This window comes from Delphinus delphis, chromosome 2 (genome assembly GCF_949987515.2).
Source record: "Delphinus delphis chromosome 2, mDelDel1.2, whole genome shotgun sequence".
In the NCBI taxonomy this organism is placed as follows: domain Eukaryota; kingdom Metazoa; phylum Chordata; class Mammalia; order Artiodactyla; family Delphinidae; genus Delphinus; species Delphinus delphis.
The window spans coordinates 143,087,816-143,113,623 of NC_082684.1; the positions used below are offsets into that span (position 1 = coordinate 143,087,816).

The window sequence follows — 25,808 nt, forward strand, 5'->3', positions numbered from 1 at the left end:
TGTTAGAGATATGACTCCTGGGTCCCATCCAGAATCAGAATCTGCATTTTAACAAGATCCACAGGTGTATAGTATGCCTTTCAAGTTTTCAAAAAATAGAAGCTGGCAACCATGGCTGCATATTAGAATGATCTGAGAAACTGGAAAACAATCCCATGGCCCAGCAGCCCCGCAGACCAATTACATCAAGAGGGTGGGATCCAGGCATCAGCGGTTTTAAACCTTCCTGGGTGGTTGTAATGTGCAGTGAGGGTTGATAACTCTGCCATCAAGTGTCTTAAGGCACAGGCCCTACCTTTGAGACCACTGACAGGGAAAGGCAGGATGTACTCTGCCACCTTGAACTTCTCAGGTCACAGCCGGAGGTTCCATTTGCTCAGGGCAACCCTCCACAGTGAAACAGAGCAGGACCCCTATGGTCCTCCCCACCGCCGTGTCCCCTGCCTGTCTTTTGTGTATACAAAAACTTTAGTGAAAAAATAAATTTAAGGGCTTCCCTGGTGGCGCAGTGGTTGAGAGTCCGCCTGCCGACTCAGGGGCCGCGGGTTCGTGCCCCGGTCCGGGAGGATCCCACATGCTGCGGAGCGGCTGGGCCCGTGAGCCATGGCCGCTGAGCCTGCGCGTCCGGAGCCTGTGCTTCGCAACGGGAGAGGCCACAGCAGTGAGAGGCCCGCGAACCGCAAAAAAATAAATAAATAAATAAATTTAATCAGAGAAGTGAGAAAATGCAGAAGCAAAGGAAAACAGTCAAACAAGACCAAATAATAATAGTTTAATCATTAAGAAAAGTCAAGCGCCTTTAGTTCTGCCTCAAGCACTATAGATAATATTCTGAGCCATATACTTTGAGCTGTTTTGTAGATACTGAAACCCACACCAGGTGGAAGAAGTTAACTACATGACAGCCAAACTGTAGCCATGACTTAAGCTGCCACAATTCCAAGAACTGGCTTCAAGGAAATGGGAACAAACTGACCCTGGAACTAAAGAGTAGCTATACTTAAAACAATCAAGATGACGCTGATCAGACCACTGCATGACTAATTTCAAGATGACTGTCAGAGCTGACTGTGCTGTTTCTGCATGGACCCCCTCCCTCCACCTATACACCCCTGAGACTCCCCTTTAAAAGCCCTTGCCCAAGGGGGATTGTCAGGGGGCAGCTGGCCTTTGGACATGAGTCTGCCTTCCCCCCCATTTGCTGGCGTCTGAAATAAAGCAAACTTTTCTTTCCAACAACCTTGCCTCTCGGGTATTGGCTTCTGAGCGGCGAGCAGCCGGACCCCACTTTCGGTAACAACAATGCCGATGCCTTTTGAGGCAGTACAGAGCAGCGGTTACGAGCACTATTCTGGAGTCAGGTAGAGCTGGATTCGAATCCAGAGTCCAACATTAATCAGCTGCGTGATCTCAGAAAATGTACCTAATTTCTCTGTGCCTCGTTCCCCCGTGGGTAAAATGGAGCCAAGACAGTACCTACCAAGTGAAGTCGTTGAGAGGGTTGAAGTAAATGAAAAGCAGGCACAGTTCTTAGCACGGTGCCAGCTCCACCAAGTGACCGATCATGGTTAATTGCAGTTATTAACACTGAAGCTAAAACTCCTGATACTTTGCATGTGCAGCTGCTATGCCACATTGATTCAACGTATCTGCTGAGGTTTCCCTTCACAAGCAACTCCAGTTTAACCAATTCTGGCTAAGCTAGGCAGAAAAGAAGTGTCTCAGGAGACGTGCCCAAAACTAAGCACAGGAATGGAACCAGCCCCAGGGATCTCAGCGGGAAACTTTCAGGTGGCGTCCTGGGAAGGATTCAGTCCCAATAGCTTCCATGAGCCACTCGGCTCAGGGTTCAGACTTACAAGCCACAGTCTGATCTGGTTCAGCCAGGGTTACTTGCTCCCTGCGTGGCAGGTCAGGGGCCCTGTAACTTATGCTCCCAACAGAACCATCAGAAGGAAGCTAATTCTCCAGAGAAATCAGAGACTGTCACCTAAAGAAGGCAGAGGCTGGCCAGACAAAAGGAGACGTCCACTTCAGCCCCTTTAATTCTTGGACCCAAAGGCAGGACCATGCATTTATTCTTATTACTTTTTCAGAAGGAAGTTTTTATTTCTTCTTTGAGTGTTTTTTTAATGACAGCTTTATTGAGATCTACTCTACCACTCTTTTATTTTTTATTTTATTTTATTTTAACATTTTTATTGGAGTATAATTGCTTTACAGTGGTGTGTTAGTTTCTGCTTTATAACAAAGTGAATCAGTTATACATATACATATATCCCCATATCTCTTCCCTCTTGTGTCTCCCTCCCTCCCGCCCTCCTTATCCCACCCCTCTAGGTGGTCACAAAGCACCGAGCTGATCTCCCTGTGCTATGCGGCTGCTTCCCACTAGCTATCTATTTTACATCTGGTAAAAATATGTGTATATGTGTATATGTCCATATATATACTACCACTCTCTCACTTTGTCCCAGCTTACTCCACTCTTTTAAAGTGTACAATTCAGTTAAGTTTTTAAATATATTTACCGAGTATCACCAGCATCAAATTCCAGAACATTTCACCACCCCAAAAAGAAACCCCATTCCCATTGGCCATCACACCTCATTCCTTCTCCCCACACCCAAGCCCCTGACAACCACCAATCTACTTGCTAGCTCTACAAATTTGCCTACTCTGGCCATTTCATATAAGTGGAATCATATTATTTGTCCTTTTGTGTGTCAAAATTCCATTCTTTTTTATGGCCAAACAATATTCCATTGTATGGATATCCATTCATCAGTGGATGGACATTTGGGCTGTTTCCACCTTTTGGCTATTATGAATAATCCTGTACAAGATATTCTTGTACACATTTTTGTGTGAACATGCGTTTTCAATATTTTTGGATCTATACCTAGAAGTAGAACTGCTGGGTCACGTGGTAACTCTATATTTAACCGTTTGAGGAACTGCCAGACTGTTTTCCACAGCAGCTGCACCATTTTACATTCCCACCAGCAGTGTAAAAGAGTTCCAAATTTCTTCACATCCTCACCAACACTTGTTATTGTCTGTCATTTTTATTCTAGCCATATTAGTAGGATTGAAGTATTTCATTGTGGATTTTATAAACATTTTGATGACTAATGATGTTAACCATCATTTTATGTGCTTCTTTTCTATTGCATATTATTCTGTTAAATTCAGCCCATCATCTCAACTGATCACATATTTGGACCCTACTCCTATACTGCAATTCTTTCAGTGCCTGGTCAATTGCAAATGTCATGGGATAGCCTGTTCTCAAAAAAAAAAAAAAAAATTGTTGGCCATCTTGGGACAGATGGCAGGACCGTGTAGAATGAAACAGGGAATTTCTTAGGTTGGCACTGAACCTCCTTTAGCCATCTCTGAGTGAGAGTGAATTCTCTCCATAGCTCTAACCCTAACCAGCTCTCTGCTCAGGCTGTAGGGCTCTCTCATAGCCCTCTGCCCTGGGGCTGCTTCTCTGCCCCTCTGCACTTTCAGCAGATACTCCTTCGGACACCTGGGCCCCTTTTCCCCCACATTTGCCAGCTAAGCCCCCAAACTATAAAGCCTCCACACCACATCCATGGAGAGAAAACCATGTCTGGTTTCTGGAGAAATACCCAACTCCTCTCCTGTTTGGTTGGTGTATTCCTTCCTAGGTTCGTTCTCTCCCACCTAGACGCAATGCTCAGGAAGGCGAGAAGACCCTTCCCGATCTCAATCTGGCGTTTGTGCCTTAAGTGACGGGGCTCTGAAATACACAGACGCTCCAGCACCCAGGCAGTGCGGCCATGGTCGACTGAGCAGCCAGAAGGAGGCTCACTGACTGAGATGGACTTGTCTCCTGCTTTTAGTTCCTTCATCCAGAGCAGGGCTTTTCAAGTTGTGGTCTGTGGACTGAGTCAGACACACCTGAGGGATGGGGGATAAGACTCCACAACTACTAAAGCAGATTTTCTATGGGGTGGATCCTGAAAAAAACACATTTAGAATAAGCGCCTCGAGGATTCCTACCTACACTAAATGATGAAACCCAGACGTCTAGAGGTGTTGTTATTAATGTATCGTTCATCGACAGACATGTATTCACAGGGCTCTTTACAAATGTATATGTTTTATCCAAGGGCACACATCCTGTAATCAGTAGTGAGGATACAAACACAGACCTTCCAACTCCTTGCCTTTTGCTCCTTCCCCAGTGTTATCAGCTGCCTCGCTTTTGTCTGCGGAAGCCTCGGGGCCAAAGCCTGAAGCACAGTCACCTGCTTGACACCAGAGAGCCTTGTCACTTTCCTAGAAGATGAGGGGCCTCTGTATCTCACTCCATCTCTGTAAGTGTCTCTCCCTGTCCCTTCCAAGAGATAGAATGTACACTAAGCAGCTGTAGGATGAATATCCACATAACCCAGATATTAGCTAATTTATGTCAACCCTCCTTCACCACCTCATCCCCTAGCAGGCAGAAGGGATTGCATGCAAGTTTAAATAACTATAGACCCAACTCAGCCTTTTGCGCCAAATCATATTAGAAGTCAACAGCTCACCTCCGATTGGCTGTCTTTGATAGGGTGTCTACCTTGGTCCAATCAGCTGTGACCAGGGGCATAAGCCATCTGGGCAAAAGATAGTGTGCAGAACCATTTCATTTAAAGAGCTGTGGGCAGTCACCCAAACCGACATTTCTAGAATAATTTAGAAGGTGGCCGAGTCACAGAAGGACTCCTGAATGTAAAGTTTATGATAATGAGTGTTCCATACATTCAGTGTTATTTGGTGACGCTTCAAACAGAAACAACACCATCCACTCTTACATTTCAATACGTGTTCAGTAATAATCATTCATTCAACCATACTTATTAACTACCTATTAGCTACTGGTCTATTTTCTAGGCATTAGAATACATTTATATTTTAAGAGGGATTCAGGGCTGTAGTGGGGAGGGGATGACCATGTAAAGAAAGAACTTCTTACCACCACCAAGTATTTTCAATCTGAGAATAATGAACACCCACAAGGCTTTATTCAAAGGCCCAAGGCCAAGCTACCTACAACTACCTACAACTGGCAGCAGAAAACTACTAAAAGGACGTGTCATGAAAACACCTGAGAAAGGCAGAAGGAGGAGTGAGAAAACGGAAGAGGGATTTTTTTTTTCAGGCTGAAACGAATGAGTTTTACACACTGATGCTATAATGGTAACTCTTTCTCATGTTCCTTTCTCCCCCTCTGCAGCTTTACAGGTCTGTGAGATGCAGGCCTAAGTGGACCTGTGCAAAGGAAGGCTCTGACATAGGAATTCCTTTCCAGAAGCTTGAGGGATCTAATAGGTGGTAGTAGGAAATGCATTCGACTTGGTATCAAAGAATGTGGGTGCTCAGCCTTGCTTCGCTGGTTATAGAACCTTGACCAAACTCCTCTGAGATTTAGTTTCCCTATTCGTAAGATTTAAAAGGTAATTTCTTACTCATTGTGTTGTTGTCTAAATTAAATGACATATGCAATTTTAAAGTGTCTGGCACATAGGAGGTGTTCAATTAAAATTAGTAACTTTGGTTTCTTTATCTAAGAATGAGAATAATAATAGTAACTCAGGGGTGTTATGAGGGCTAAGTATTTTAGGCAAAAGTGTTTTGTAAATTACAAAGTCCTATACGTGTATCAGGTCATCCAGAGCAGGGCTTTTCAAGTTGTGGTCTGTGGACTGAGTCAGACACACCTGAGGGATGGGGATAAAACTCCACAACTACTAAAGCAGATTTTCTATGGGGTGGATCCTGAAAAAAACACATTTAGAATAAGCGCCTCGAGGATTCCTACCTACACTGAATGATGAAACCCAGACGTCTAGAGGTGTTGTTATTAATGTATCGTTCATCGACATACATGCATTCACAGGGCTCTTTACAAATGTATATTTTTTATCCAAGGGCACACATCCTTTGAAAGTTGGGGTGGTGGTGGTGGGGTGTCGGGGTTTTTTTTGTTGCTTCTTAAAAATATACCTTATTGCTCCATCTAATGATAGACTTCATAGCTCTCTAGTTTCTATAGTTGAAAAAGAGCCAAAATGAGGCTAAGCTGAAATGATTTCTTCTTCCTGAGTCTTATAAAGCCAGAGAAATTTACCGTCTGGCTTTCGGAATGCCTGTTTAAGACAGGTCTGCCATAAAACTTATTTTTCACAGTGTCCAGAAATAACAGGTAAACGAGATAATGTGCAAAATGTCACTTTCCATAGAGCATGTGCTCAGTGAATGACTAATGCAGTGGTCCCCAATGTTTTTACCTTCCTTTTGGAATTTTACCCCAAGCACAGACCCTTTAGAAAGATTAGTTTTTTAAACATGCATTAATTAAACAGGTCATTCATTTTACTTTTCATTCATCAAAGACCTTAGCCCATCTGGAACTATTTATTGGAGTTTCTAACTAGTCTGGGGCAGGAAGCTGCCCTACAAGGAGCTGTGATAATGGAAGACAACATAAGGAAACCTGAAACAGTAGTTAATGCATACATCTTTTCATGGTTAGCACCTGCCTTCTCTTAGACATTTTGAGATATTTGGGGAAACGTGACCATGCCTTTAAGTAGATCACAGTCTAGGAGGTGGATATTCAGGTATATGTAATGGGATAATATTTTGAAATAAACTAATTGACTAATTGTGTCATTTGCATACCTTGCCTTCCACCTGTCCCCTATTCTATGGAAGTATCTGTTTGCTGAAGAGGGAACTGGGATGGTGACAGCAGGAATGCCAAGAGAAAGTAGTCCACATTCAGTTTTGAAACCCAGAATAGCTATACATGTCCACAACTAGACACATCTCAAAAGCCAGGCTTCGTCACAAGGGAAAGAACCTTCTAAATTTCTTTTCCTAGTAGGAGCAACAGCTATGGACTTGGTCATAAACCAAACCTGCCTCCATGGTGCAGAAAGAACCCCCTTCTACCAGCAGGGGCTTGGAATGAGGACAAGGCAGGGTGGGGGGCCAGTCCAGACAGGAAGCACAAATAGGACACCCAGCCTGCTCTTTCATCCAGTGGGGTATGAGGAGGAGAGAGGACAGCTGACAAACATGCCCTCCCTTTTCTCCCTCTTGGGGTGAAACCCAGAGGTGGAAAACTGGTCCAAATGTCCAGATGGGTTTGAGGATGCTAAGAACATTGTGCAGAGAGTGGACAAGCTGAGGTCTTACTTAAGAAACTCAGTGTGTGGCCCTGTCCATCCCGGTTTGGGCAGCAGCACGGCAGCTGTTGGACATACGAGTTCCTGGCCAGACTCTAGAGTGCGCGCCTGAGGGTCTGGGAGCTGCTAATAGACCAGCAGGGGCCTGGGGCAGGGGTAAAGGGGCTGCTCTGTGCAGACTTCTTGGCAGATACAGAGATCAGTGCCTAGCACAACGTGGGGCACACTCACAAAACCTTAGCTAACAGAGGTGCTGTTGGCTTATCGGCAAGCACAAACCTGGGAATTCCAAATGTCGGTGCAAATAATCAACGATCTATAACAGGAACAGAAGACAGCTGCGTCCAGCCAGACGGAGGATTACAGCCCGGGAGCGCAGCTTGCTTTCCAAGAAAGCAAGCCCTCTGGAGAAGCGTGGTTTTCAGTACAGTTTTGTATCTTGTCAGAATCAAAGAACGTCAAATATGACAGAGGTACATTCCATCAAGCTTTCAAATGAGGCAGATTAGCACATACAGAGCGAGTCAGCAGGACCTCGGTATCTGGGAAGGGAAGCTTATCTTCGAAGGAGTACTTAGCTGGGGGCTATGAAGGGGTGGGGAGAGGCATTTATCCCTATCTTCACAATGGACATACTTTACTTTGGGATAATGCATTCTTCTCTTAATGGTTAAAGCAGATGCACAATGCATGATAAACAGGCCATAAAGACAGGCCGCTCTCATTAACAGGAATTCAAGCCAGATCACGTATAAGCCAGGATGACTTACCCATACCTCAATATGTGAACATTCCTTCCATCACAAAGATCTACATGGCACTGGAGGAAAAGCATGTGTGTGATGGGGCAGAGCAAGTGATAATCCCAGGTGCAATTTACTCATTATGTCAGCCGGGGTCCATTCAGAAAGACAGAAACCTCCCTAGGTATTTCACACAGGGAATTTACTACAGAGAATTGGTCATCCAGGGTATGGAAACTGAGAAGCCAAATAGGGGACAATGAGGCATCCGGAGCTCATAAAAGCAGGGGGAGAAAAGCTGCTAACTGTTTAGCCAAAAGGACAACATATTAGCAGCTCCATGGATATGGAATGTCTGAACTATAAATAGGGTTATTTTATAAAAATAAGAAGATGTAGGTAAATTCTTCCCCCAGGTAGCTGCCTGGTTCCTCCCTTATCTCCATCAGACCTTAACATCTCAGCAAGGCCTTCCCTGGCCATCCTCCTGCGACTGGCACCTCCCTTCCCCCAGCCCCTGCTTTATTTTCTTCCCAAGCACTTCCCATCAACTGACAGGCTTGAGATTTACTTGTCTGTTGATTTTCTCTCCCTACCCCCACCTCACACTAGACTTGAAACTCTATAAAGGCAGCCAGGGGCTTCCTTGGTGGCGCAGTGGATAAGAATCCGCCTGCCAATGCAGGGGACACGGGTTCGAGCCCTGGTCCAGGAAGATCCCACATGCCGCGAAGCAACTAAGCCCGTGTGCCACAACTACTGAACCTCACACGTCTAGAGCCCGTGCTCCGCAACAAGAGAAGCCACCGCAATGAGACACCCGCGCACGCAACGAAGAGTAGCCCCCGCTGGCCACTACCAGAGAGAAGCCCGTGCTCAGCAACAAAGACCCAACGTAGCCAAAAATTATGAAGGCAGACATTTTGGTCTGTTTTGTTCATTGCCACGTCCCAGCCCGTGCACAGCTGGTGCCAAGTCACTATTATGGGTACAGCTTGTCTATCATACTGTCACGCGTCCTCACCTGCAAAGCCCACTTTTAATTTCTCTGGTTTCCTGTTCTAGAAAATGAGAGTGGAGTTCAAGGATCTCCAAGGGCTCTTCCACAGAGGCATTCCTTCGTTCTGGGTTCTTCCTATTGAAACATATTCCCTATATGTGGAATCTAAAAAATAAAACAGATTAGTGAATATAACAAAGCAGAAACAGACTCACAGATTTAGAGAACAAACTAGTGGTTATGGGGCAGGGGAGAGGGGCAGGATTCGGGTGGGGGATTAAGAAGTACAAACTATTATGTATAAAATAAATAAACTACAAGGATATATTGTACAGCACGGGGAATATAGCCAATATTTTATAACTATAAATGGAGTATAATCTTTAAAAATTGTGAATTACTATATTGTACACCTGAAACTACTATAATATTGTAAATCAACTGTACCACAATTTTTTAAAAAAGATTCCCTAGAAGTTTCTATTCCCTCCACATAGGGGCAGCAAAGGACAGTGAATCCCAAGGGCTGGCCAAGTGGCGCGGCAGAGCTCTCTCTATGATGACAGCAGCGAGTGACGAGACCATGCAAGCATTTTCACTCCTCTCCATCCCGCTCCCCTGCCATCCTCCTCTGAGTCTCAGAAAGGTCAGAGCTTTGTTTTCTTTGTGTCCCAACCTACCACCAAGAAACACTGGGTCACAAGTTTGAAGATTAAACAAAGCATGACAATTAGGGATAAAAACAGACCAGAAACCACCTAAAGCAATCAGACATGCCTGAGATAAGCTAATAACAATAATTGAGAACTGGATTTAGCTCCAAATTTCTAGATCTCTGGGCAGGGCCGAGATTAGAATGAGGTGAGTGAGCTCTCATCTCAAATGCTAAGTATAAAGAGAAGAGCAGCCAAAACCCTCAGCCGTCAAAATAAATAGTTTTTTTTTTGTTTTTTTTTGTGGGACGCGGGCCTCTCACTGTTGTGGCCTCTCCCGCTGCGGAGCACAGGCTCCGGACACACAGGCTCAGCGGCCATGGCTCACGGGCCCAGCTGCTCTGCGGCATGTGGGATCCTCCCGGACCGGGGCACGAACCCGTATCCCCTGCATCGGCAGGCGGACTCCCAACCACTGCGCCACCAGGGAAGCCCAATAAATAGTATTTTTGTGCAATATTTCTAAAAATCTAAATTAACCAAAAAAATCTCATGATGCACAAATGTCAAAAATTTAAATAAAATTACATAAAACATGTATATAGGGCACACATTTTTCTTTTTGCCTCAGGTCCAAAATAGCTCCACACAGCATGGTTTGTGGAGGTTTGGTATTTTGTTCATTGTGCATTTTGTGGCATTAATTTTGATTTTTAAAAAGTACTGCATTGACATACTATTTATCTTAATTACAGAGTATTTGGTGTCCCTTTATATTTTCCACTTGGGCTCACTCTAATCCAGGCCTGCTGGATCCGTCTCCCTAGGCGGCATCAGAATCACTCAAGTCATATATACGCTACCAAATGTAAAATAGACAGCTAGTGGGAAGCAGCCGCACAGCACAGGGAGATCAGCTCGGTGCTTTGTGACCACCTAGAGGGGTGGGATAGGGAGGGTGGGAGGGAGGCAGACACAAGAGGGAAGAGATATGGGAACATATGTATATGTATAACTGATTCACTTTGTTATAAAGCAGAAACTAACACACCATTGTAAAGCAATTATACTCCAATAAAGATGTTTAAAAAAAAAAGAATCACTCAAGTCCCCTGGCTGGCAACCCCTTGCTGGGCATCCTCCACGCCTGGGATGTCCTGGTGAGAATCTGCAGCTGGCCCTTGGTTCACACACCTTGGCCCCTCCCCTTGGGCCTGGCACCAGCCTTCGAATCCTTCTCAACTCAGTCCAGGCAGCAATATCTACTGATCAGGACTGGCAGATGAGACAAAACCTTATAAGGACCTGGGAAATCATCTCTGTTAGGGACAACTGACATAACATTGTAGGGGTGAGGCTGGAGGAAAGTTCCGGGTCCAAATCTCGTTCTAGGCTGACCACGAAGGTACAGAGTTGTGGACAGAGCTGTCAGTTGAAAAGGTGAGGAAATTATTGCTGTAGATCAGGGCTGTCTAACAGAACTTTCTGTGACAATAGAAATGTTCTACATCTGCACAGGACAATACTGTAGCCACTAACCACATGTGGCTATTGGGCATGTGAAATATGGCTAGTGCAACTGAGCAACTGAATTTTTAAATTTATTTAATTTGGATTAATTTAAATTTAAATGGTCGACGTGACCAATGGCTATTGTATTATAGTGCAGCTCTAGCTCAGTGATTCTCAAATTCCACTTGCATTGGAATCATCTGCAGGACTTGTTAAAGTAGGTTGCTGAGCCCATCTCAAGAGTTTCTGATCCAGTGGGTCTGGGGTGGGGCCCAAGAGTTTATAGTTCTAACAACTTCCCAGGTGATGCCAATGTTGCTGGTCTGGGAACACGCTGAGACCACTGATCCAGAGAGGATTCTGATTCCAATCAGCTTTGGGATTATTAAACCAATCACGTTATGTCTTGGTGTTGGCTTATCTTGGAGCAAAATGTCAGCCTGGGCTTTAGAGAAGGATAGATATGCATTCACATCCCTGCTCCTCCATGAATTAGCTGTATGACCTTCCATAATCTGCTCCCTCACAAAATGGAAATAATAGTACATACCAAATAGGGTAATTACAAAGATTAAATGTGATAAGGTATATATGTCATTCGATATGTTTTTAAGGTCATTTCCTGCTCAGAAAGTGTATTAAATAGGATTATATAGTGGACAATGTAATTTGTAACATAACATCAGGCATTTCCACAAAAAAATTCTGTCAAGATTCCCCAGTGCTGGTGTGTTAATTACCGTATATGACAAATTACCCCCAAATGTAGTGACTTCAAACAACATGTATTTTATTACCTCACAGTTTCTGTGGGTCAAAAATGTGCATGTGGCTTAGCTGGGTATTTCTGGCTCACCGCCTCTCATGAGATTGTAGTAAAACTGCCAGGGCTGCCGTCTCAACTGAAGTCTTGACTCGGGTGGGTGCAACTCCAAATAAAAGTAATAAACTTATTCTCCTCTTTCCCGTTAGTCACACTCTTCATATTAACAATACCAATGATAATAACAAACACCAACATTTACAAAAGCCACAAATACCCACCATATGTAAAAACCCCTATCTCATATGCTTTTGTTACTAGCTTAATTCTAACAATAATATTCATCCATACAGGCCCAGAAATAATTATCTCAAACGGACGATGAATTACCATCCAAACCCTTAAATTATCACTTAGCTTCAGAACAGACTATTTCTCAATAACATTTGTACCAGTAGCATTATTTAGAAGATGGTTTATTATAGAATTTTCAATATGATATATACACTCAGATTCTAATGTTAACCGATTCTTTAAATATCTACTCCTCTTTCTTATCACAATATTCATTCTTGTCACTGTGAACAACTTCTTTTCAACTTTTTATTGGATGAGAGGGGTCGGAATTATATCTTTTCTTCTTATCGGATGATGGTATGGGTGAGCAGGCAAATACAGCTGCTCTCCAAGCAATTCTATGTAACCTTATCGGAGACATTGGATTTATTAGAGTAATAGCGTGATTTCTATTTAACTCAAACGCATGAGATCTGCAACAAATCTTCATACTCGACCTAGGCCACTCAAACCTACCTCTAATAGGACTCGTGTTAGCCGAAACTGGAAAATCCGCCCAATTTGGTCTTCACCCACGACTTCCCTCAGCAGCAGAGGGGAGGGCCCTACCCCCGTTTCAGCCTTACTCCACTCAAGTGCAATGGTTGTAGCAGGTATTTTCCTACTTATCCGCTTTTATCCTTTAACAGAAAATAATAAATTCATCCAAACAATAGCATTATGCTTAGGGGCTGTTACTACACTATTTGCAGCAATATGCGCCCTTACCCAAGATGATATTAAAAAAAACTGTCGGGGCTTCCCTGGTGGCGCAGTGGTTGAGAGTCCGCCTGCCGATGCACGGGACACGGGTTCGTGCCCCGGTCTGGGAGGATCCCACATGCCGCGGAGCGGCTGGGCCCCTGAGCCATGGCCACTAAGCCTGCACGTCCGGAGCCTGTGCTCCGCAACGGGAGAGGCCACAACAGTGAGAGGCCCAGCGTACCACAAAAAAAACCCAAAACCAAACAAACAAAAACTGTCGCTTTTTCTCCTTCAAGCCAGTTAGGCCTTATAATGGCAACAATTGGTATTAACCAGCCTTATCTAGCATTCCTCCACATCTGCACACACGCCTTTTTTAAGGCCATATTGTTTTAGGTGCTCTATTATTCACAGCCTAAATGATGAACAAGACACTTGAAAAACAGAAGGCCTATTTAAAGCAGTACCTTCTACTGTAACAGCCTTCATTACTGGAAGCCTAGCACTGACAGGAATACCATTCCTCACTGGATTTTATTCTAAAGACCTAATTCTCAAAACCACTAACTTATCTTATACCAACGCCTGAGGCCCGCAAATAACTCTTAATTGCCACGTCCCTCCCAGCTGATAATAGGACTTGCATTATTTTCTTCGCACTGCTAGGACAACCCCGCTTTTCCACCTTAACTTTAATCAATAAAAATAATCCACTCCTAATTAATTCCACTTCTTTGGTTCTTTTTTTCTACATTATTATTGTGGTAAGCTATATGTAAAATCTGCTATTTTAACCACTTTTAAATGTACAGTTCTACGGCATTCAGTACATGCACACTGTTGTGCAACCGTCACCACCATCCATCTCCAGAACTTTTACACCTTCCCCACTTGAAACTCCCTGTGGATTAGATATTAACTCCCTCTTCCCCACAGCACCCCTCAGCCCCTGGCAACTATCGTGCTACTCTCTGTCCCTATGAATCTGACTTCTCTACGTACCTCATACAAGTGGGATCATAGAATATTTGTCCTTTTGTGACTGGTTTACTGCACTTAGCATAATGTCCATGTAGTAGCATGTGTCAGAAGTGCCTTCCTTTTTATGGCTGAATAGTATTCCACTGTATGCATACACAATGCTTTGCATATCTATTCAACCATCAGTGGACACTTGGGCTGCTTCCACCTTTTGACTGTTGTAAACAATGTTGCTATGAACACAGGTATACAACTGTCCAAGTTCCTGCTTTCGTTTCTTTGGGGTGAGGGGATTCACTTCCGTTCACTCACATGATGGCTGGAAAGTGTCGGCTCATTTCAGGCTATTGGACTGAAGGCCTCAGTTCTTGACTATACCACACGGCCCTGTCCACGAGGCTACTTACAACAGGACAGCTTGCCTCCACAGCACAAGGGGTAAGACGGGGGTCGGGGGGAATCCTTTTACAACCTAATCTCAGGAGTGACAAGCCACCACGTCTGCCATATTCTATTCATGAGAAGTGCGTTAACAAGTCCAGGCCATACTCCAGGGGAGGGGATCGCACAAGGGGTGAATGCCAGCAGGCAGGGATCATTGGGAGACATGTTCCATACTGCCTACCACAGCCAGTATTCTGACTCTAATAGGTGGATCTGCAGTGCAAGTACCTATATAAAAGGATACCTAGAAAAGTCCTTTAACTCTCGATTTCTACGGATGACAAAAAATGTTTTTGACATTAACTGGACCCAAAATTCAGCACGAGAAACACAACCTTCTGCACATTATCCTACGTGTAATTCTACGGTACTGCCGCTATTCGAAGGGATACCGAATTCACCTGGCAGTTTTTCCTTAGCACAGCGCTGACGATTGTCTGCTTCTGATGCACACCTTTTGTCATCCAGCCCAGCCACACACTGAGTCTTCCAGTCTATATATAAAAAGGCCTCAAATGCCAGCCAGCCATTTGGGTTCAGCCCCCACGGTTCTGCATCTCAATTCCCAACTTGAGCTCCGGGCTCTGCATCCTCAACCTCCGTATCTATCTTTACCCTTCCTGATGTGGAGTCTGTCCTTCCCCAGCTCTGATCCCACCCATCACAACCCTCTCAATGCTCCTGGGGAAGCCACACCTGCTCCACAGATGAGACCAACTAGCTTGAGGATCTACCCAGCCCTTCCCCTCATTCAGGGATTATCTCCATGATGGTCCCATCTGCTTATTTCTTCATACGGGCTCTACTGCTCTTCTCTGTCTCAGGCTGGGCTATCACTTTCTTCGGAGGTTAATCACTGCCCATACACAGTCCCCGCAGATACTGGGACACTTTGGACCGAAACATGGACCCCCCATATATTTTCTGCCCTCCCCAGGCCCCATTTTTCACCATCTGATACCTAATACGTATTGCATAAATTACTTCAGTATTTTGAAAACGATGAACCAGCTCCCTCTTTTAAATTATTTTAATCTCTATTCTGCAGATAAGAAAATGACACTCAGAGAGGTTAAGAACTACCCAAGGTCACACAGCAGTGACAGAAAAACTCCACAGAGTTACCATTGAGTTTCCAGGATGTCCTGAGTGGTTTGTGATTTTTTTTTTTTTCAGGCTGAAAGCCTAGTGGGATGACCACAATTCAGAGGGCGCTGTCTTTCTATTCTGCTCTGTACTCACCCAACACAACCCATCTCCCAATGCACAGAGCCACAGTCCACTACCTCGGACAGCCAAGGACAGGGGATGAAATGCCTACGATCCTACAGTCCTGTGGCATCAACTACCTCACCTTCACTGATCCAACCAGAGGAAGACATCTGACCCAAGCAAAGCTAATAAGATTGCCTCTCTTTGATATTTGGAATTGGGGCATTAAAATGCACAGGGACTCAGATGGCAGAACCGTAAGGTCATGCAGAGATGGGGCTGGAGTCAGTGGCCTGGCAAGTCCGAGTTATGTGGGAAGCAAGGCTGGGGACTTCCCTGGTGGTCCAGTGGTTAGGACTCTGTGCTCCCAATGCAGGGGACTCGGGTTTGATCCCTGGTCGGGGAACTAAGATCCCGCATGCAGCACGGCGTGGCCAAAAAAAAAAAAAAGTTAGGCAAGGCTGTTATCTTTAGAGGTAGGGTAGGGTAGGGTAGGTGCCCAGACTGTGGAAGTAAGCTGCCAGGTTTGATCATGCCTCCCACTTACCCGCTGCAGGATTTGGGGCAAGCTGCTTCACCTTTACATGACTCAGTTTTCTCATCTGTAAAATGGGGAAACAAACAGTATTTAACTCAACTCGTTGTTGTTATAATGAAATGAGTGAACATCCACCAAGGTCATAGCGTGGGCACACAGCACACGCTAGAAACTGCTAGCTGTGGTTATTCCAGAGCCGAGAAGACACCCGTAGCTGGAGACCCAAGGATGGAGCAGCTCCCCAGGACTTTCCACTTACCAGCAGGTCTGCCAGGACGCAGAGCACTTTATTTCAACCACCAAAAGGTTTCCCCAGAAAAGTAAGAGGAGATTTCCTATGGTATTTTACCTAATTAAATTTCACCTCACACTAAAAGTCTAAAAGTTTAAAAATCATACGCCACACTGATTTGGAAGTTTTATTCTTTTTATTGCAAATTTCTGATAAAGGAAACTACAGGGAAGCTGATTCTCATTTAAACTTTGGTGATAAGAGGACGTTGGAGCTCGGGGCTCACAACACGTGAGTCACCCAGGGGCCTCTGACGTGTGCGGCCGCCTGCATCCCCTCCCAGAGGTTCTGACTTAGTTGGTCTGGGGGCGCAGTCTGGGCGCTGGTAGCTTTTTGAACTGCCCAGGTGATTCCAACTTGCAGCCAGGGTGGAGAACCCCCGCCAGAACTCGTGACGTGGTGGTGGCAGCATTAGAAGCATCACCCACTCACGTCACCCCTTGACCTGCGTCCAGCTGGTGTCCTCTGTCCCCCTCTTCCCAGGTGTGACACGTGCTGACTCTTCCTCCTCGGGGCCCGCAGAGGAGAGAGACGCTGGAGGGGCCATGGCTCTCGGTGCTGCGGTTTGTGCTGAAGCCAGGAGAACTGTACTAAACATGGCTACTCTATCACAAAAAGAAACTCACTTTCTGATTGCGGAAGAGCATTAACCTTTTTGTTTTTTCACTAAGTGGACATAGTCTTCCTATATAGAGATGCAAAGATTGGTGACAAAATAAGGAAATATATGTTGGATGACATATTCCTTACGTGACTTCTCAGGTCCAAGTTAAAAAAAAAATTTGTCAAGCCATTGAGGGTAAACTATTATGTACTTCAGCAGCATAATTTCTATGGGTGAACAGTAATAGCCAGTTAGAGATTTCAGTTACGATTTCTTCTAAAATAGAAAATGCTTTAATTTTCCTGAGTCCTAGGCAAACAAAAAAAAAGTTTTTCAATTTTTCAAAGTATCCCTCTTTTCTTTTTCCTGGCCACCCTCGTAGTTTAGAATGGCATGTGTCTCACTACTAGCTTTTACAGACACAGGTGAACGAATAGCACTGGCGCCCATTTTCAATGACTAATCAAATATAGCGATTGAAAATAAAACACCCATCATCTACGAAGTTGCTCAAAATGAATGTTTCTTAACATTGTTATAAATGCAATACCAATTTGATTCTCTGGCCATACAAAAGTATGAATATCTGTTCCGTTACTGATAGTGAATGATTAACATCTTAACAGTGATAAAATTCTTAAGAGCATTTAAAAAATACATAGGATCCCATTTTTACATCGTAATTCTGATGTATTATCGTGCCTTCTATTTTGTCCGCAAAACTGTTATAGGGTAGAGTGCACTGACGTGATAAAACCAAGGCACAAGAATATAGTTACAATAAGTGTATATAAACCCTAGCACTTTGTGTCAATTTTGGAAAAATTTAGAGAGGAGATCAAAGAGCCTGAAAAATTTTCACATCCCATTACGATTAATGAACAACTAATTGTGTAATAAACAGGCTATTAACCGCCATTCCGTTATTGAATATATGGCTATCACTATACAGGCGGTGGATAACTGAAAAAGGTTTTCAATATTAAAACCTGGTATAACTAGGTGGTCGATGGAGATAATTGTGCCTTGCATTATCTAGATAATTGTCGTAAGTTTCCATTTTAATTAGTAATCTATATGGCAGTTATCAATTTTTAAACTATTTTCACTGCATAAATGGTAGGGTTTTTTCCAAATGTTAAATCCCCTCCCCCTACAAAAGACAGATTTACAAGAAAATACCAATATAAGAAATGCACAGACAACAATAATAAAATCCAAATATGGACTCAAGGGTTGAATTCTAATCTATCAGGACATTCTCTTAATTAGGGTGAGGAACAACACATTCCTGTGATAATTCATTATCTTCTTAATTTAAAAAAATCACCACGACATTTTTCAAGAGTAAAGTCTTGGCTAGAGCATCAAGCATCGAAGGAAAATTGTTAAGTCTTTTCTCATTCATAAAACGAAAGGGATAAAAGCCTTTCAAAATCCGGGGAGGGCAGGATATTCCATTGAATTTAGAGAAGTGGAATAAAGTGGTAAAAACGGTACGTAATACTTTTAAAGAGAGTGTTTTCAAGACTCCAGGTAAACATTTAGAACCATGAAAACACATTTCTCGGCACATGCACGCCATGAATAGAACAATCCTGAATGCAGGTACAGCCTGGCTACAGAGGTATCCAGTTCCCGGCCCCACTGGCAAAACCACCTTTGAGGTCCATGTCCCAAGTCCCTTCACATTGGAGCTTCCGGCTTCTGCATCTGTTGGATTTGCTTCTGTAGCTGGTCCTTGTCCAGCTTCATCTTGGCTTCGAGAACTTGCCTGAGGGATCCTATGCTTTCATAGATGGCTGTAAACCCTTTAAGAAGAGGTAAATGTCATAGGAGTCAATATTAAAAAACAAGCCTGGACCAAATCTACAGCAGATAGTAATAATTGATCTGGGCAAAAGATATCAATAGATACTAAAACTACTAGAATAATAGTTTGATGGGAAACAGGATAGTTACCTAGTTTCAGAGTATCTCCCTACAGATAGATACAAAGGGAAAAAGGAAATATTACAGCGGAGAAATCTGACAGACACCACTTTAACCAAGAGATCAAAGCTAACTTCACCAACACTGGGAGGAACCAACATCATGTATCCTCGATAAGAAAACCCTGGGAAGGACACATCACTTCTGTGGCATTTCTGTTCAGAATGCACACCCTGAATCTCATTAAAAGGAAGGAAACAGATCCAAACTGTGGGACCCTCCACAAAGTGCTGGCTTGTGCTCTTTAATGATGACAACACTACTGTGGAACTGACCTAGATTAAAGGAGACTAAATAAAGAAACATGGTAACTAAATATGATATGTGATTCTGGATTAGAACCTGGATTGGGGAAGGTCTGCTGTAAAGGAAACAATGGTGAAACTTGAAAATTGAGTATTGAAAAATGTTTCATCGGGGCTTCCCTGGTGGCGCAGTGGTTGAGAATCTGCCTGCCGATGCAGGGGACACAGGTTCGAGCCCCGGTCTGGGAAGATCCCACATGCCGCGGAGCAACTAGCCCCGTGAGCCACAACGACTGAGCCTGCGCGTCTGGAGCCTCTGCTCCGCAACAAGAGAGGCCGCGATAGTGAGAGGCCCGCGATAGTGAGAGGCCCGCGCACCGCAATGAGGAGTGGCCCCTGCTTGCCGCAACTAGAGAAAGCCCTTGCACAGAAACAAAGACCCAACGCAGCAAAAATAAATAAATAAATAAATAAAATTTTTTTTAAAAAGGCAAAATTCCTTAAAAAAAAAGAAAAGAAAAATGTTTCATCAATATTACACTGTACCATAGTTACTTAAGAGAATGTCCTTGTTCTTAGGGTATATACATTGAAATAATATAGGGGTAAAAAGGTATTCTGGCTTCTGCAACTTACTCCCAAAAGATTTAGGAAAAAAAATTATATTCATACACACACTCACACATTAAGCAAATTTCAAAAGTGTTAACAATTGGTGAATCTAAGTGAAAGATGTATAGTTTTTGGACTAGTCTTAATGGTTTTACTAAATTTGAAATTATTTCAAAATAAAAAGCTAAAAATAGAAAAAATTCCCAGTCAAAAGGTAATTTTGTATTATTCTATATTCGTGTTGGTTTTTAAAAAATTAATTAATTTATTTATTTTTGGCTTCTTTGGGTCTTCGTTGCCGCGCATGGGCTTTCTCTAGTTGCGGTGAGCAGGGGCTACTGTTCGTTGCGGTGCACAGGCTTCTCATTGCAATGGCTTCTCTTGTTGCAGAGCATTGGCTCTAGGTGCAACGGGCTTCAGTTGTTGTGGCTCACGGGCTCAGTAGTTGTGGCTTACGGGCTCTAGAGTGCAGGCTCAGTAGTTGTGGCGCACGGGCTTAGTTGCTCCGCGGCATGTGGGATCTTCCTGGACCAGGCATCGAACCCATCCATGTCCCCTGCATTGGCAGGTGGATTCTTAACCACTGCTCCACCAGGGAAGTCCCCTATTGGTTTTTAAAATAAGTGTCAAAAACATCTTGTCTTCATTAGCATATTTAGAGTTTTCTCTCAGAAAATTTTCTTTATGTAACAATTCATGAAAAAGAAGTATAAAAACTCCTTATTAAAAATAATTTTGTTGGGAATTCCCTGGTGGTCCAGTGGTTAGGATTCAGTACTTTCGCTGCCGAGGGCCTGGGTTCAATCCTGGTCAGGGAACTAAAGATCCCGCAAGCCACGTGGTGCAGCCATAATAATAATAATAATAATATTAATAATAAAAAATGAGCGAGTTTTTAAAAAAATAATGTCCTTACTGAATGAAAAGATACAACATATTACTAAATAAAAGAGTAGGTTACAATTCAGCATGTATTGCATGAGCCTGTATTTGGAAAAGCATATATATATATATCCTGTATGTATAGAAAGGTAATATACATAAAAAAGAACTCTGGGTAATAGGAGGGTTTTTTTGTGGGTTTTTTTGTGCTTTATGATTTTCCACTAAGAAGTTTGTTTTTGTAACAAGAAAAAGTCAATATTTTTGATTTTTAAAAGGCTCCTATGCTTCGTATTAGGTACTAACTATTCACAACCTCAGTGATAGGTTGGATAGCTGACAATAAATCCACTCAGCAAATGATGCAAAGTTAACCATCAATAAAATATTCATCTACCATATTCTACCCAAAAGACCAAGAAAGAAAATTCATTTTTATCTTCACGAGTTCTAAAATTCATAAATTTAATGGCAGCTTCTCCTTAAGTAAAATAGTAACCTTGTGGTGGTTACAACAAAATTATTCTTGGGATAACTAACTACTTTTATTTCCATGTGGCCAAAATAGAACAATTCCATGAAGAAAATTCACAGAACCAGAAAACTGGAAGGAATCAGGAGATAATATAGTTCCCCTTCCCACACTACCCGTCTGTCTTCTCTTTCCTGACCATGGTCAACAAGTCTTCACTTAAATACTTTCAGTAAAGAGCTCTGAGACTCACAAAGCACCCGTGTCTTTCTAGGACCGTTAACTGTAGATGCTTCTGCTTCATACTGTGTTAAAGTCTGTCTTCAGGTAACTTCCAGTTATTGGTCCCAGTTCTGTATTCCTGAGTTCAGAGGATAAATCGAATCCCTCCTTTACCTGGCAGCACTTCAGAACTTAAAATCATCTCTAACACTGTCTTCTAAACAAGTGTGGAGGAATGGGCCCTGTGGACTTTTGAGCAAAGGAGAATCATTCATTGCCATGGTGGGACATTGCCAGCCGTATAAAATAAGCCTTCAAAGGCCCCTCAAAGATATATGCTTTATATAGATACATATAAAATGCTTTTAACAGAGAAGAAAACAATGCATTTTAGTTTTAATAGTATTTAATCTTAAAGAATAAAAATATCCTCTTTAATTTTGTTAAGATTTCATTTTGTCTTACTCCCTATATATTCTCTAGTTCTTTGTTGCTAGATTATATAATGGATCAAATAAGCATGGGAGACACATTTAGTAAATACAGAATAAAGTATTTAAGCCTAAAAAAAAAAAGATATATGCTTATTTCTGAGGCATATTGACCTCGGCTTGGATCAGAAAAGAATCTGCAGGTGGCACTAAAGAAAATGTACATCAGTTCCAAGCTAAGCGATTTTAGGCTTGTTTGCCTGTCTCTCGAGGTCTGTCTTCACGTCCTTGGCTACGAAGCAACATTTTCGTTCAATATACCACAGCTACTTAGAAAATCACCTAAGGACACTTCATCAGCCAGGTTGGTGGTAGTTGTAGGGTAATATTAATTCACTGGATTTTAGATCAAACAGAAAATGACCCAGAGAACCGTTTTCTTTTTGGCCTACCCGCATCAACTTCTGCTTTCATTTCCTTCATGTCCTCGGTCATCTGTAACTCAAGCTTGCTGATTCGCCCGTGCACCTTCTCCTCTTCTTGTTTTGTCCTCTGCACCTCCAGATTCTTCTTTTGACTCTCTTCTATTCTGTCCAGTCTGGCTGACATCTGGCTGAGCTTCTTCTCCATGTCCCTTTCACTGGCTCCCTGAGATCCACGATAAGAATGGCACTCGATTACTCCAAAGAGTCCGATGCATTCGCATCAGTCATAATACCATTTAAGAACAATCTGCAGGGAACAGAATTGCAAAGGTTGCTTGGTGCTCACCCCAGTATCCATTCTCCCCCTCTTCCATAACAGAGCCCTGATTTTCAGCTGGCTATAAGGTCACCCAGAGTAAAGACTACCTTTTCTATTGTCTCCTGAGTTTGCTGTGGCCCTATGATTGAGTTCTGGCTAATGAGATATAAGTACAAACGTATGTGGCAACTTCCAGGAAAAGTTAAAAAATAGCTGAGGCATATCCTTGCCTCTTCTTTCTTTCTTCTGTTCTTGGAACTAAGAGGTGATGGCTGGAGCTCTAGCGGCCATCTTGAACTATGAGTACAAGGGTCACTCTCTAGGACTGGCAGAGAGTTAAACCAGAAAGATCATGGGTCACTGAGGACTGACAAGCTACCACATTAGCCCTGTGATTCCTACACCCAGACTTCTTTTATGTGAAAGATAGATAAGCTTCTATCATATTAAAGTCACCATTATCCTGGAGTTTATTGTTAGTTATTAAGCCTATCTAGATGTAAAAATAGTGCTCCAAAGACCTAGAAGCCTACAAATGTATTATTACGAATCTAGGTAAATCAGGAGATCTGATAAAAATATGGAGACATGTAAAGAAATATTTGAAACAGAATATTTTCTTTCCTTTCCTCTCCACTATGCTTGGTTCTTATGAGAATCTGGGTCTGCAGGCAAGCTTTAGAGGCCAAGACTACAAACATCAAGCTGTAAGGGGGCTACAGCATAACAAAACTCTCTTGACGTGTTCAGTGCACAGTCTGCAATTCAACAGCTCAGCATCGAGAGAGAGCAGAGCCAGAGATGCAATCTACACCAGTCACTTATGCTCCGTCCAAGTCCAAGGGGAGGAAGCAGTGAAAGAAAAGAGAAGGGAGAGGGAGATGGTCAGGCTAGATAACCAAACCAAAAAACAACTGCTTGCCAAGTACTGATATTGAATACTATATATGCAAGGCTTCCTTGATATGATTTTTGAGTAGTTCTGCAAACCTTAGTTCTGCAGGAGAGCGGGGTAAAATGAGAAGGAACATGGAAAAGAAAACTGGATTCTGTTTAGATCTTGCACTGTGACGCCTCATACTGGGTTTATAGTTTGATGGAGGGGCCTGGAGGGAGAAATCTAGTCAACACTGTTTCTACCAGATCGCAGAATTAAAACAAACTAAATGAAGTATGTAATTGTAAATGCAGGTGGACAATTTGGTTCATGAAGGTCTGGATTTGGCTTCGTCTTAGCTGAAAGCACTGAAAATTTCTACTTGGTCTTTGTTAACCAAAACAAGTCAAAGTGCTCTGTCTCTCTATAACAAACACAAAGAGTCAATATGAACCATGGAAAGAGATTCTAAGGCAAGAGACAACTGTAACAGCTTAATGTGGTGCTAAATAAATCAATGATAAGTTACGAGGTATTATTCAAACATTGCAGGTCCCACCGAATAACTTTACTATGTTTATGGCTGAACATCAACACCTACACTGTTTTCCTTAACAACAAAGGAAAGCTGATCGATTTTCTGTAAAAGTTCTTTTTCCATCCGCTCTTGTTCCTGTTGCAACCAATTCCGTGCAGATAAAATCTGGTTACTGAGTTCCTCAATTGTACCTTTAAATCTAAAATAAGGAAGTGAGCAAGTTAGTCATAAAACCATTTTAATATGACATCAAACAGTCTCAGTCTCTGACTATCAAATCTCTCAGAAATATATCAGCTTTAAATTCAGCTCACTCAGAATTACATGCTTACCTTTTTCTTAGAATTGCACTTAGCGCTACATTGGGAAGGGAGGAGAGAAGGAGGATATAACAGAAAAGCACCTAATAATACTCCCACCCGTACAGAGCTGACAGTGTGGACACCAAGGTGTCACACAGTGACAGAGAGCCACGCTACGTACTAATCTTTGCAGTTCAGAGGTTCCAGGGTGCTCTTGGCTCAAAGGACACAGTAGCCTGGCTCCCCTCCAGGCTCCCCTCTTGCCCTGGACTCTTCCTGCTTCTCCCTCTTATCTCCCAGGACTGGAGCCTGGCTCTCTAGCTCTCTAATGTTCTCCAAATTGCTCTTGCCCCATACAGATATATTTCTTAATTTAAACCAAACAGAAGATTAAAAAAAAAACAACCCCCAACTTCTATTCCTATATAACTCTCCCTTTCCACATACCTTAAAATAACACCCCACATTTGCTGCCTCCCCTTTTATTTTTATTATGAAAGTAATAAAAGTACACAAGGATATATGTGACTTAATAATAATAATAAAATGAACACCCACTGTGGTAGAAGCCCCCAGTTCTCTGCAGTATCTGTTCTCCTCTTCTTCCCTATTAAGAAACCCTCAAATGTGAACTGGATCCACGGCTACCTAGTCAAAACTACACTTCTCAGTCTCCCTGGCAGCTACGTGTGGCCCTATGGCTAAGCCAGGCAATGGGACACACGAGGAAGTGATAAGTAAACTTCCTGGTCATATCATCAAAAACAAAGCTTCTCAGCCTTACCTGGGCAGGAAGGCAAGCCAGCAGTCCTGCCCAACTATGGAGCCCCACCTAACCTGGGAGACTGACCATGGAGCACAGCAGCTTTACTGAATTCATTTATTCTAATAGTTCTTTGATGGAGTCCTTAGAGTTTTCTCTATAAGATCATATCATCTGCAAGCAGGGATAATTTTGCTTCTTCTTTTCTGATTTGAATGCCTTTCATTTCTTTTTCTTGCCTAATTGCTCTGGCCAAGAGTTCCAGCACTATGTTGAACAGAACTGGTGAGAGTGGGCATCCTTGTCTTGTTTCTGATCTGAGAGAAAAAGCTTTCAAAATTTCATCGTTGAGTATTAGATTAGCTGTGGGCTTGTCATGTGTGGACTTTATTATGTTGAGATACATTCTATCTATACCCAAATTGTTGAGAGTCTTTATTATGATGTTGAATTTTGTCAAATGCCTTTTCCACATCTATTGAGATGATCGAATGATTTTTATCCTTCATTCTGTTAATGTGATGTATCACACTGATTGGTTTGTGTACACTGAAACATCCTTGCATCCCAGGGATAAATCCCAGTTGATCATGGTGTATGATTCTTTTAATGTGCTGTTGAATTGGTTTCTTAGCATTTTGAGATTTTTGCATCTATGTTCATCAGGGATATTGGCCAGTAATTTTCTTTTCTTGTAATGTCTATCTGGTTTTGGTATCAGAGTAATGCTGGTCTCA

The 25,808-nt window shown here is 42.8% G+C and overlaps 1 protein-coding gene and 1 pseudogene across 4 annotated transcripts in view; one reads left to right on the plus strand and one right to left on the minus strand.

The window, feature by feature from the left end:
• LOC132418874 (NADH-ubiquinone oxidoreductase chain 5-like) overlaps nt 1-14,343 on the plus strand; it is a 36,859-nt pseudogene extending 22,516 nt beyond the window's left edge.
• Nucleotides 14,344-16,504: 2,161 nt separating this feature from the next.
• The window catches only part of FAM81A (family with sequence similarity 81 member A), a 123,901-nt gene continuing 114,597 nt past the window's right edge, over nt 16,505-25,808 (minus strand). For all 4 annotated transcript variants that reach the window (XM_060005879.1, XM_060005876.1, XM_060005878.1 and 1 more), the window contains exons 7-9: nt 24,070-24,205; nt 22,300-22,495; nt 16,505-18,802 (exon numbers count right to left, since the gene is read on the minus strand). In XM_060005879.1, the coding sequence (XP_059861862.1) occupies nt 18,678-18,802; nt 22,300-22,495; nt 24,070-24,205 (457 nt within the window). In that variant the 3' untranslated portion in view covers nt 16,505-18,677. The remainder of the gene's footprint in view (nt 18,803-22,299; nt 22,496-24,069; nt 24,206-25,808) is intronic.